The sequence below is a fragment of the Lolium perenne genome, chromosome 7, assembly GCF_019359855.2.
Source record: "Lolium perenne isolate Kyuss_39 chromosome 7, Kyuss_2.0, whole genome shotgun sequence".
In the NCBI taxonomy this organism is placed as follows: Eukaryota; Viridiplantae; Streptophyta; class Magnoliopsida; order Poales; family Poaceae; genus Lolium; species Lolium perenne.
Window position 1 is genome coordinate 213,722,221 of NC_067250.2, and position 13,666 is coordinate 213,735,886.

The following is a 13,666-nucleotide window of genomic DNA, read 5'->3' on the forward strand; positions in this document are numbered from 1 at the left end:
AGCAAGTCAATCATGAATTTAAAAGGCCTGATAATGACTGCCAACCAGAATAGGATAATGTTATGAAACAATAACGTACGATACAACTTATCAACCAGATACGAAAAAATGTATCTCTATCTCTACTACTTAAAAAGAATGAATGGGTTCCCCCTTCTCCCCCTACTTTGGTCGTCCTTTTCGTCGTCCCGCTCAACCGCATCCGCCTACATGGGCCAGGCCCACCTCCCACGTAGCCTACTCCTTCCTCCAGCGGTCGCACCCCCCGTTCGCTCTTCTCTACCCACGACCCCCCATCCCAAGTCTATCATGTCCAACCCTAGCCGCATCTGCCTCCCCCCACGCGATCTGGTCCTCCTGCACCCGTGCGTGCCCGCCTCCCGCCTCCACCTGCCGCCGTTGTTGTCTATTTCCCATCTCGAGGACACGCGGCGAGATGCAGTCCGTCGCCCTCGACAACCAGCTGCAACAAGCCGGAGCAGAGGCCGCGGAGAGCTCGGTAATGGGGCGTTCAACATCCAGGGAGCCAGGCTGGAGGAGACGCCACTGAGGGAGTGGTCTTCGACCTCCAGCATCCAGGGAGCCTGGCCGGAGCCAAGGCCGTCGGCGGCTCAGTAGCCCTCCCGAATCTCGGGAGCGGCCTAATCCGTAGGCGCGTTCTGGATGGACGCGCACCACTCCGTGCCTCCACTACATCAAGCAGAGTTCTTGCTCCTACAGATCTTGGGTCCCCTGCCATCCGTGCTATGAAGAAGACCAACATCACGTAAGTGTCTAATTTCTTTTTTTGTTTGATTAGATTAATTAGAGGCATGAGTGAATATTTTATTTAGTGGATCCATGCTGCACTACATGCTGCCGTTAATTATCTTGTTAGATCGAGACTTGCTTGAATATGTGAGTGTATGAATCACGATGCACAGATCAGTTTCTTTGAATGCTTATCAGCTGTAACTTGCCCGTGTGTTGCTACTTTGTATGCTGCACTACATGCGGTGGTTAATTGTCGTTTTAAGTTGAATGCTTGCTTACTGTGACTGCAAGGACATGATGGAATTGATTTCATAGAAGTATGTTTGCTCTGCTTTTTCAGAATTTTTCTTGAGCATTGGAACAATCTGCATCTTGAAAAGGTAAAAAATTGTTGATGTACTGCTGCATTTTATTTCAACCTACAGCTTACTTGATCCTCTCAATGAAGCTTATATATCTTGGTTGTGCATATTGAGATTGATTCGTTGAAACCATTGTATTCTATAACCAGTAAATCTCACATTCTTTTACCATCCACACAGATAAATGCACAAAAGGTACTAAAAGGGTGTCCTACACAACCAGTACGCGGCTGTTGTTATGTATATAACAGAGGTAAAATTTTGGAACACATTCCTTTTACATTGATTTTATCTTTGTATGCTCTTACATTTCATCATTTCCACATTCAGACTATGATTGAAAAGTTTCTGTTCAAGTGAAGTGACAATGTACATTTTTATATTGCCGTTGTTTTAATTATATGAGGCCTAATGTGTCTGTTTCTCTAGGGTGGCACAAACAGGACTCCCAAATTATAAAGAGTTAAAATCTTGGCGAGACTGGAAGGTCATAGCCTCTCAAGATTATTTAATGTGACAATTTTTGTTTTCTCTATTTTTAGGGAGCTTCTCTTCTCATTGTGACATGAAATGTAAAGAATAATAATAATTGCCAAAGTGTCTACTTCAAATAAATATTCGCAACTGCTATATTGATCAATTGTGATTTTTATTAAATTTATATACTATACATATTTTCTTAAATATTTTTGTAGTTTCCAGAAGATGTCTGGGCACGACGCCTTATATGAACTTCTCTTCAAAATTTCTTTGAGAGGCTTCTTAACGAGTGGATGAGCTGGATGATATGGAGAAGCGGAAGGCAATCGGGGAGTCAATGTTTGCAATGCTCAAGTAGTGTCACGGTATTTCAGTCCTATGTTCGAGTTTTGCAGAAAAAAGGTGAGAATCTTCCAGTTTTCTTTCTGCCAGTCTCTGTGTGATACTATTTTCATATAATTTCAAATTAAAGTACTTGTGCAAAAATGGACAAATAACAGAAAGAATAGGGTAAATTAGGATTTGAAATTATTCTTGTGGCGTCATGTTAACCGTTGGGAGCTGCAAGAAGACATGATGATATCCTTCTAAGTTGAAGTTGAATGTTTGCTTCAGAACCAGTGAAATCAAAATTTAACTGCAAGGAATTGATGTAATTGTGATAACAAACTCAGATGGTCAGTTGAGTGCCAAGTTTTAGATATGTGTGTGTGGAGTACTGCAGTTCAGCTTTGGGAAGTTATTTGGCAGAGCATGATCATGGACAGGGATGTGTGGTTCCATGGAGAATCTAAGCTATCTCCCTATGGTCGCTTTTAACTGACCTCAATTTGGTTTATGTAGGACCTGTGCTACGAAAGATGGATAAATAACGTAACAATAGATTATATTATTAATGTTATTATTACAAAAGGAAGAGATCAGTGATTTGATTTGTCCAATTAATTTCTGTCTGGTTACTTAGTTCAACTGCCTATGACACATCAGTTGGAAGGATTATTACAAAATAATGTAGCCTTTTCATACATATTTGCATCTTTCTAAGATGAATGCTTGCTTGCTGTAATAGGATTTGGGACCAGATGGAGAATGTACTTCTTTTTGCACTTGCTTCTCTCATATTTTTGTCTTAGATTTGTGCATTGCTGCGCAATTTTAAGATGCTAAGCAAGTGTTTCTTTCATTAGGTCTTGTTGTTGTTGCATGATTATGATTCTCTCTTTTTTTTTGAAACAATGTCGGTGCCAAATACTAGGACTACAGAGTTAGATTTACATTGATGTCATTGTCCAATAATTTTCTTTCTGTATAATTAAATACTTGTCTTTAACAAGAGGGAATAGGTAACATAAATTTTACAACCACTATTTCTTTCTGAATATTAATTACTTGTCCTTTTTTTGCTCCAAGTGATATTTGAAATTGTGCACACTGATTTTTTTTTTGACATGGAGAAGCTGAACCTAATGAATAGGGGGGCACTCTTTTTTGCATGATTCTTCTAGCTAACTAAATTAAAAAAATCCTAGAGAAGGAAACTGTTACTTGGCCAATATACATTATTTAGTGCGTTCTTTAATCAGAGCCTATTTGTTCCCTTACTAATGCTTATCACACTAGAACTGAATATGCTCATGTTGCATAGATTTTGATTTAGTGACCATGCACCTAAAGAGAATGTCGATTGAGATTTGGGAACAACCCAAGTACCTGGCTGTTTCTACCCAGCGGCGGCAGTGGCTAATTGAAGTGGGAAATGGATGACAGCGGGTGGAAGACACCGTCGTGCCAGGACGTGGCCGTGCGGACGCGCTGCCGCGATGAGTCCACAACGATGGCAACAGGGACGCAGCGCAGGAGCAACAGAGAAGTAAAGGGCAGCGACGGGGCGCTGCAGGGAGACGCCGTCCCATGGTGTGGTGAGTCGTCGGCGCAAAGAAGGGAATCATAATGCAGCTGCCGCGGTAGCAGAGCCCTAGGCTGGCTTTAGAACTAGAGGCAGAAGTTCGAAATATGCAGACCAATGATGAATGTACTAATTTCGAAATAGATTTCTTTTATGTTCATGTGGCTATCTGTATAACTTGCTGTGAACATGGATTTCCCATGGATATTATATTTATTGGAAGAAATAAACTTGATGAACCGTAGCAACGCAAACTCCTTTAACGGCAATCGCACATTTTATTATTGCAAGGAGGTCACCTCAAGATTGCTTGTTTTGTTGATCAAATGTTGTTATTCCAGTGGTGACATGATTGGGCCAGCCGTATCCCTCTGCTAAGGAAAGTGAACAAGGAATTCCTGGAGGTAAGTAGAAGCAGATGGACTAGGACACTTCCAGCTTAGCAGGAAGCTAATCTATCCATATCACTGGAACTAAAAGTTAGTTTGGTCTGATGCGTCTAATAATTTTGATGGGATCACAGTGCAATGGTTCAATGGAAAGAATGTAATTAAAGAGTGTGCAAGTTTTAATTTTGCGGGAACTTTGAATAATTAAAGCATATGTTCAAGAAATATCTTCACTCGTTGAAACACAATAATTTTGTGTGAATAATTCTTTGCAATGGGTACATAAGCATTCCTGACTGAGATTTCATGTTTATTTACCTGAATCTGAAATTTCCATAATGATCATTATCTCATTGCCACTATTTTTTGTTGTTTGAGGATTGGTAATTATGAAAAACAGACAAATTCTTTAGTGGTGACAGTCTGGACAATGCGCTGACCTTTTGAACTTGAGAAAGAAGATACCAGGTCGGTGTCCAATTTGCTTTGTCGTTTTCTATGTTGTTGTCGGACATGCACTTCTATTGAGTACCTCAATGCAGAAAATGTATGTCCTTATCAAGTGATAGGACTGCATGACATTCAGGAGACCTTACCAACATGGTATGTTTCACGAAAGAAACATGCTCAGCTTCTTTTTGATGTAAGTCATATCATTTACAGTTTTTTTCCTTTGCTTAAATGGGGAGGGTCACCTATTTTTGAAAAGAAAAATCAAGGAGATGTGATGACCAAATTTTATCATTCTTGTCTTGCAAAAAGTATTGTTGGTCCATTATTTTTTCAATCCTAATATATGTGTGTTGTCTTAAAACTATCATCTTTCAAGCTAACATATTAATTGAAAGAGACCTTGGTGGTCCTGTTGGGGTGCTTAAGCAGATCTTGGGAAACATCTAGGTAAAAATAGTAGAATTCTTCGAAACATAGTTAAGATTGTAGTAGTATCATACTCTTCCAGCCTCAAGGGCAAACACATGCCATCGGCTGGTTTAAGATTTGTATCGTCCCGGATCATGTTAAATCCATTCTTTCTAACAGGAGTTTGTAGCTTTTGCTTCTAAATCTATCTGTTAATTAAATGACTTGCTATTTCAGTGTTTGGCATGGGCGTAAACAATGTGAGATCCTTTAACTGAAACGGTGTGTTTGAAAGTGCAAGTCTTTAGCAATGACCATTTGTATCATCCCATATGATGATAAATCCATTCCTTCTAACATGAGTTTGCAGCTTTTGCTCTTAAATCTATCTACTGATCAAATGACTTGCTATTTCAGTGTTTGGTGGCAATATGTTTTTGGACTCAACTGCACTTTTTGAAAAGAGTGCAATACATAATTATTAATAAAATATAATTAGTCTATGGTGTAAATATAAATTATAAAGATAACAATTGGGCATGTGTTGGTTGTTAGGTAGATGAGGGAGAAGACCAACGTATCACCGCCATCCTCCCTTCGCAGCTTCGCTGCTAATGACTCGTAGCACCGCAACCCAAAGTATGTAGCTCCAAGCACCTGCTCGAATTGCATCTTGTCCACCCCCGATAGAATGGATGGCTCCAGCAGAGGTGGAGCATGGTAGAGCATGAACGGGCAGACGGTCGACTGTAGTGGCGGTGCATGACGTCCCCGTGGCAGTGCGTGGCTCGTGTCGAAGGACCTGCCCTCCCCCTATGTTCCTTTCTTTTTTGTCACAGCGATAGAGTGATGTGGCGTAGGGAAGGGAAGGTGCAACGTCCACATGATTAGGCGTCATCCGACAACGCTGTTCCCAGAGTTTGCGAGGGTCGCAGCCTCCTGATGAATTGGATCCTTTTTATTTTCAGATACAAGCAATAATATATTTTTGTTTTCCCGTAGCAACGCACGGGCAAATTACTAGTCAGAATATAAAAGCGCATCCAAACTCAAGGTGATACAATGAAAATTTTCTTTCCGATCACAAGTCCATCCATTGCAATACACATTGATAAATTCGAGGTGAAGGCTACAATACCAGTAGCCTCCATAGACAAGATAGCCGCCAAACGGAAGCACTTACAACCACCACGCATGCTTGCTTTTTATTAAGCGCCCACGAGGTCTCAACACACACTAAACTCAACTCGAAGCACGCACAGAGTCATGAGAGAACTCTCTAAAACGCAGCTACATTCACCTAAACTGAAACCCCGAAGGCGCAACACAACGACGACGACCAGCTCGCTTAGTTGCTGCCCTTGCTGATGAGCTCCAGGGCGGTGGCGGTTGTTGGTAGTGCCGGGATGGCTCCCTTCTTGGTGGTGCAGATGGCTCCGCACGCGTTGGAGAACTGCAGCGCCTCCCTCAGCTTCTCCTCATTCTGAAATCAAAACAATGCATCGATTAGTAACATTCATTTAATGAAATTAAATCAGCTGGTAATCGACATTGGTAACGGAATGCTCACGTGGAAGATGGAGTCGTCCTTGGCGACGTTGAGGAGGAGAGAGCCGACGAAGGCGTCACCGGCGCCGGTTGTGTCGACGGTCTGGACGGAGTACCCTGGCACGGACCCCTTGAAGTCCTTAGTGAAGTACCTACACCCCTTCTCACCATCGGTGACAATGAGGAGCTTGAGTCCCTCGAACCAAAGCGAGAGGACGTTCTTCTCGTCGTTCGCGTCACCCTGTGTCAGGAAGGCCACCTCGTCATCGCTGACCTTGATGAAGTCAGCCTCCTTCCAGATGCTCAAGATCCCGTCACGGGCAGCCTGCTCCGAGGGCCAGAGCGGCAGGCGCACGTTCGGGTCGTAGGAGCAGAGGATGCCGCCGGCCTTGGCGGCGCGCATGGCGGCCACGTGCGCCGAGCGGCAGGGCTCGGTGATGAGCGAGATGGAGCCGTAGTGGAAGATGCGGGCGCGGCGGATCAGGTCGAGGTTCAGCTCCGCCTCGGTGAGGAGCATGTCCGCCGACGGGTTGCGGTAGAACATGAACTCCCGCTCGCCGTTGGACTTGAGGGTGACGAAGGCCAGCGCGGTGCGCGCGTGCTGGTCGAACAGGCAGCCCTCCGCGTTCACCCCGTTCTGCTTCAGGATGTCCACCAGCATGTGGCCGAACTCGTCGTCGCCAAACTGCAGAAAGAACCATCATTGATCAGTGAGAATGTCAGACAAACAATCTCGATCGATGCCACGACATTGCACAGTTACCAAAGGAGAATGATGGATACAAATACAATTATAGATTTTATTTACTGAAAAGGAAAAAAATACAGTAAGTTGCATACAGTATGTATGTACTCATGGAGTAAGTACAAAGGCTGTCAGATAGATTAGTGTTAGATTTGGGATGACCGCAGGTGCAGGTAAAAAAAGCCGTCAGATCCGAGTCAGCTTGGCCAGATGGGACCCATGAAATTGTGGGAGAGTGCGAGTTGCAGTAGAGTATTTTACACGTGAGCGGAAAGGCCAAAGGTAGCGGCATCGAGCGGCTACATGACACCGACGGAGCCAAAGCATCAATTTTTATTCCACTCAAAATTAAAATGCATAAACTACTGAGACTAGCTAAGATCATGATCGCTTCGATACTAAAATTATTCGTAAGAATAAGAAATATTAATGGCGAGAACAAAACTGACGATGCAAATGAGATAAGATTTGTATAAAGAGAAAGAAAAAGGCGACGTGAGGTCACATGACGACGAAGCACTCCTACCACTTTTGCGTATGGTCATATGAGCCTGCTATACAACCACGAGATGTCCTACCTAGAAATGGAGTCGATCATATCCAAGACGAAAATAAAGTGGAGATTTTGGTAGGTGTACTCCATACTGACATGTGGGGACGTATGTACACGAGAGGATCTATCGTGTCAGTGGTCCTATTTTGGTGTTCGGATAAGCTGCAGTTCTAAAAATAATCGAGTGACGAAATCGATCAGTGATCTCCTACTAAACCATACGATCACCAACCATGCAAAGGTCAACGCCCGATCTCCACCGTCCGCCGACGATCTGACGGACGCGGACGCCCGAACCATCGCGCCACCAGCCACCCCCATGATCAGATCCGAAGCAGAGCACGTCAGATCCGAGCATACTACCATCAACTAGTCAAACGCAAACGGATCTACCAACGCAGACGGAGAACCATAGCAGAGAGGGACGGCGATCGATGAGAGCAAATATACGTACCTTGCCGACGAAGGCGGAGGAGCCGCCGAGCTTGGAGACGGCGCAAGCGACGTTGGCGGGCGCGCCGCCGGGGGCCTTGACGAAGCCGCCGGACTCGGCGAGCGAGACGCCGGCCACGTCGGGCACGAAGTCGATGAGCATCTCGCCGAAGGAGACCACCAGGCCTGGGGCGGCCGCCGCCGCGGAAGCGACTCCGTCACCGAGGGGCGCCATCGAGCAGAGAGTGGATCAAGGGAGTCGAGCACGGGAGCTGGGAAGGAATGCTGCGAATGATGGCGGATCGTTGAGGAGAAGCGAGGGGGAGAGGGTCGGCTTATAAAGGCTGCCGTGGCCATGGCTTGACGGAGGGGGTAATTGGGCTTATCATCCTAGTCAGATTACCCTCCGTAAAATGCGCGCTAGATTATGTTCGGGTTTTGGTTTGGATAAACATAGCTGCGCGGGGCTCCGATAGTGGATGATTTGACTGGCTGACTTGTGGGTCCAGGAACCGGCTGGACCGATCTTTCGAAGGTACGGGTCGGGTAATCAGGCTCGTGCATGATCTATCTAGCGGTAATTATCCACTACTGTACTTCTCAACAGAAAAGGTATATCCACTACCGTGATTGTTGGAGTATCTTGTCTCTCTCCGAAATTACAGTGTTAATCCAAATTTGTTTTGACCCCACTGATTCTCCATTTCTCCTCTGGTATTGGTGGACCGCAAACGAGTTGAATTAGAGCGAGTTAGAATATATATACTCAGCTCAGCTCGTACCAAAATTCGAGCGAGCTCGAACTATATCGAGTTAAAGGTTGAGTTCAAATATTCAATTCATACTTAGCTTGTACCGATTTCAAGTTGGTCTCCAGCTGTTCAGCTAGGGGAAAAATATCAAACTAGCCGAAGAGTGACACCAATGGAAGGAATTTCATGAATATGGAAGGAAGAAATTTATCATTCAAGGTAAACTTTCATATTTGCTTAATTAATTTTCATCTAAAATCGAAGGAATAAATCCCACCCATGTCACATAAGGTAATATGTTATCATATTTCCTTTTAATATATAGCCTAAAGGTTGCACATAATTATATTTCTTTGGGCCATCGACATTAATTGAGGGAGCTAATGTTGGCTTAAGATCGACACATTTTATAATCTAGTTATAGAAGACACTCATACTCAGCTTATCTTTTTAAGCCGATCTCGAATCGATCTCAAGCGTCCACGAGTGTAGAACTTTTTTTTTTGCGGAACACAGTACAATCAAAGACGCTCACACATACGCGCACACACGCACATCATACCCCTATGAGCACCTCCAAGAAACTGCGTCGAAGAACTGATCCGGCGGGTCTTGAGATTGACGAAGTCACCACATGCGCCTCGCTGTCGACGGAAATGTCGTCTCCCACTGAAGAATATTCCGCCTTTATGAGACACCAAAGTATCAAATCTAGGATTTGAACTCTGGTGGACTGAGGGTGTCACTGCCCTTCTAACCATCCAACCAAAGGTTGCTTCTCACTTGGATCCAGCTAAGTAAAAAACAGAAGAGGACACCGATGAGCTAGACGGGCGGCTGAAATTCTAAGAGGAACATGCACACGGCTTCATGCAGTTTGCGATGACGGAGGGTGGTGAACTGGTACACCGTCCATGCATGTGTACAGTGTACTCCAGCTGCATCAAGGTTTGAACCAACTTGCTTGGCAGCTTCCAAGTCTCAGTTAAACCACGAGCTCGATCCAAGACGGAATTAAGATGCAAAACCGACGGCGCACGTTGATTTAATACCATCATCATGGTGCACACGTTCCTAATGAAAACAGCCCTTGCTCCACGAGGAGGGTGCGACAGAAAACAAAATGCTGTCCTCTTCTGATGTGCATGTGCGTCGAGATCTGTGATGGATGCGTTTCTATTTGATTTTTGCAGCTAGCAAAGTGACTCTTTAATTTGGTGGTGTAGTAAGTTTTAAGTTAGCCCGGTAGTTAGGACCAAACGATCGCTATAATCTCGACCTGCTTGTGGGGCACAATTATTAATCTGAAATCAGATCTTAAAGGATCGATAATTGTCTTTAAAAATGATCTCGCCTGATGAGCCTGGCTAACTAACTTAGGATAAGTATATCAAATGTGAGGTTTATCAAATTAGCCATGAATTATGAATCGACGGTTTATCAAATGTGGGATACAAGAAAAAAACTGGGTCCATAATGGATTCAATTTTTTTAATTATCTCAGGAACGAATTGATCCAGCCATGTGGTTTTTCATCCAAAATTTTCTTATAGATCAAGTAATGTATAGTTTGTATGGTTTTTGAACCTGGTTTCCTTTATAAACTGGCTCACTTTTCTATCTAATCAAGCGATGAATATGATCGATTTTACCTTTTTTTAATGTAGGGAACGAATTTCTGCCTTCTCTTTGGCGGGGAATTTCCACCAAAACAGTAAAAATTGGGATTCTGGAATTAGGTTCTCTAATCCATCACGGATGGATGCAAAGTGGGTGTAGGGAATTAGGGAAATGGGTTCAGGTCCTTTTCATCGAGCAATAGTGTGCGCCTGATGGGAGGATCGACTATCATCCACAAATGTGGTGTGGTGGACTTTGGATAGTCACATTCTCGGAAAAGAAAAAGAAATAGAAATCTGAATGATGGTTATGTTGCTTATATAGGTTTCAGTACATGGCATGTCATCCTCCATTATCTTAGAATACTTGCATAAAAAGGTTATGTGTTGATTTTTTTTATTTTGCAAGGGAAATTGTGTTCTTCTTATTGTCGTTGTGCATCCTTTTTTAGGACCTACTCCCATTTGGGCCAACACCTACGGTCGTGAGGGAATACCCAATCGGATAGGAATATAAGAGCAAAGAGGATGCACATATGCAGTGAGGCATGTAGACATATTTTAATCTATGGTTTAACCACCTCGCATGCGATCCCTCTCCGGCGAGGGTTTTCTGTCCTGTTTTCTCTTCTGGTCACCCCCCCCCCCCTCCGTTTGGGCTGATCGAGGGGTTGTCTAGTACAACTACCCGGACTTGGCACTCGCGGAGAGTGGGGTGTTGGGGTCAGATTGGTCTAGGTTCGAGAGAATGCGATGGCGGCGAAATCCTCCAAGAAGAGAGGAGGGGGTGATGTGGAAGAACTGCTGCAAAAACTGATTTAAGTGATGTGGAAAACGGGAAGGAGTGTTCCCGACTTCCCGCTGAAGGAGGAAAGGGGCTCCCTACCGCATGTGAAATGGTTGGTCATTGCGAATTTGCTGACGGTGAAGGGTTTTAGTGAAGAGTCTTTGAACAGGACTATGTTCATGGCGTGGAACACGTCTCGCGAAGTGACATTTAGGGGGCGCAACGTCCACTGGGACGGCGGGAGGAGAGTTGCCCGGACAGGCTGAGCGATTTTATTAGGAAGGGGGCAAGTGGAATGAAGAAATGGTCCAGCAGCACTTCTTTGACTTGGATGCTGCAGATATTCTCCGCACCCCTGTTGGTAAACTGGGTTCACAGGACTTTGTGGCATGGAATCATACGAAGAATGGTATCTTCTCCGTGAAATCTGCATATCACCTGGCTGTTCAGAGGAAAAGAGACCGCAGTGGAGCAGCTGAATCCTCAAGATCGGTGGAGGTGCACAAGGGCTGGCTTGCCTTGTGGGCGGCGCAAGTTCCAGGGAAAATAAAGGTGCACATGTGGCGGCTGATTGAGAATGGTCTAGCGGTGGGAACCGAGTTTAGTCATATGAAGATAAAAGACGGCGTGGTATGTCTAGTATGCGGCAGAACTGAAAGCTTGATCCACCGGTTCTGGACCTGCCCTCACTCGGCGCACACGTGGGCGTTGATGGCTGAACACGTGGGTCATCGTTTTGAGCCTCCACCAAAAACCTTGGTCTGCCATGCTGACCTGAAGGGTTGGATCCTGAATTGGATTGGAAAAGTAACTAATGATCAGATGGCATGGGCGCTCAATCTGATATATAATCTCTGGCTGGCATGGAATGACGCAAGGGAAATACAACGGATACAGGATCCTGGACAAATTGCTCAGAAGAAGTGGCGAAGGACGAAAAAAAATTGAGGTCGGGCGAACTTTATAACATAAAAAAGTTGACGCAAAAAAATAAAATGGTCTTGACACAATAATATTTAATATGATGTTAAGCATAGTCAATGGTACTCCGGAACGGAAGTCCGGATGCCGGCTTGGCCTGAGCGTTGGCCGCCGCTCTGTACTCTACAGTAGGCAGCAGCAGTTCTCGAGCAGAATAGCAACGCAGCGCCTGGTGGCCGGGGCGCCGTTTTCGGTGGAAAAAGAGTTCCCGACGGTGTCGGCGCGTGGCGAAGAGGAGGTCCGATCGGCGACGAGAGATCAGGGGGGGATGCTGTACACCGACCTGGTCGGCGTGTACAGGGCACCGCACACCCCACCGACCAGGTCGGTTGGTTGGGCCGCGGACCATTAAGAGTAAGTAAGTTTTTTTTTGCTGTTTCTTTTCTGTTAATAATTTTCTTTTTTAATATCTAACTTTAAAAAAAAAAATTCGGAGAACAAAATTTCAAAATCTGTCCAGATTCAAAATTTTCAAAAATTTAAAAATATTCAGATTTTGATTTACTTTATTTCGAAATTTGAACATTTTTGGATATGGATATAATTTAAATTTGAACATATTTTAAAATTTGAAAAATTTATTTTTCCAAAAATTAACATTCTTAGTTATGAAATTTGTTCGAATTTGAATATTTTTTCAAATTTGAACGCTTTATATATTTGAACGGATTTCAAATTTGAACGCTTTTATAATTTGAACATTTTTTGTATTTGAATATTTTTCAAATTTGAACGGATTTAAAATGTGAACGCTTTTATAATTTGAACATATTTTGTATTTGAACGGTTTTCAAATTTGAACGTTTCTAAAATTTGAACATTTTTTAAATTTTGAACTATTTTCAAATTTGAAATTTTTCTGAATTTAAACTATTTTCAAATTTAAACAAAAATAAAAATAAACAAAAAAGAAACAAAACAAAAAAAAGAAAAAGAAACAGAAAATTAGAAAGAAAAGAAAAAAAAGAAAAAAAGAAACAGAAAACAGAAAAAAGAGGCGAACTGGGCCGACCAGGCTGGCCCATACCGCGCCGGGGGGTGTGCGGCGCGCCGTAGCGGCCGACCTGGTCGGTGTATAGGATTTGCCGAGATCAGGGACTAGCCTACGATGTACGATTCACGGCCTTGTGCGCTCGCCCAGTCGTTGCTCCCCGTGAGCGGCCCATCAGGCCCAGTTCGGCCGAGGCAATCGGAAACCAGCCCAGTTTATGGATTTCTCTTTGTTTATTTTCAGGGAATGAGCTGAAACTTCTGTACCTCGAATATACACTGACAAATGCCTATATATATGTAGTTTTTTGCTAAAAATCAAGGTAGGGCGCCCGCCCTACCTTGCCCTACTGGGAGCTCCGCCCCTGCTCAGAAGGTCGTAGCTGCTGTGGAGGAATGGAGAAATCTTAAGTCTGACGCACCACGGCCAACTCCCAGAGTTGTGGAATGATGGAGAGCTCCGGATGCGAGCTGGGTCAAGGTGAACACAGACGGAGCATACCGTCAA

General features: G+C 44.1%; 2 protein-coding genes and 1 long non-coding RNA gene across 6 annotated transcripts; 2 read left to right on the plus strand and 1 right to left on the minus strand.

Moving 5' to 3' along the window:
* Positions 1 to 261: 261 nt before the first annotated feature.
* LOC127314263 (uncharacterized) lies at positions 262 to 3,740 on the plus strand. 4 transcript variants are annotated; one of them, XR_007859540.2, is made up of 5 exons: positions 262 to 766; positions 1,094 to 1,133; positions 1,296 to 1,368; positions 1,545 to 1,602; positions 1,811 to 3,740. It is a non-coding gene; the product is annotated as an uncharacterized lncRNA (long non-coding RNA). The 4 variants fall into 4 exon arrangements; XR_007859541.2 differs by having other exon boundaries at positions 1,818 to 3,740; XR_007859538.1 differs by having other exon boundaries at positions 266 to 766; positions 1,545 to 1,997; positions 3,241 to 3,740.
* Positions 3,741 to 5,809: 2,069 nt separating this feature from the next.
* On the minus strand, positions 5,810 to 8,336 carry LOC127314262 (fructokinase-2). Its single transcript, XM_051344710.2, has 3 exons — positions 8,052 to 8,336; positions 6,322 to 6,984; positions 5,810 to 6,234 (listed from the first exon to the last, which is right to left on the minus strand). Exons 1-3 carry the CDS (start codon positions 8,262 to 8,264, stop codon positions 6,100 to 6,102), a joined length of 1,011 nt encoding a protein of 336 aa, XP_051200670.1. The 5' UTR covers positions 8,265 to 8,336; the 3' UTR covers positions 5,810 to 6,099.
* A 3,154-nt stretch (positions 8,337 to 11,490) lies between these two features.
* On the plus strand, positions 11,491 to 12,135 carry LOC139833839 (uncharacterized). Its single transcript, XM_071824194.1, has one exon. It carries the CDS (start codon positions 11,491 to 11,493, stop codon positions 12,133 to 12,135), a length of 645 nt encoding a protein of 214 aa, XP_071680295.1.
* The last annotated feature ends 1,531 nt before the right edge of the window (positions 12,136 to 13,666 follow it).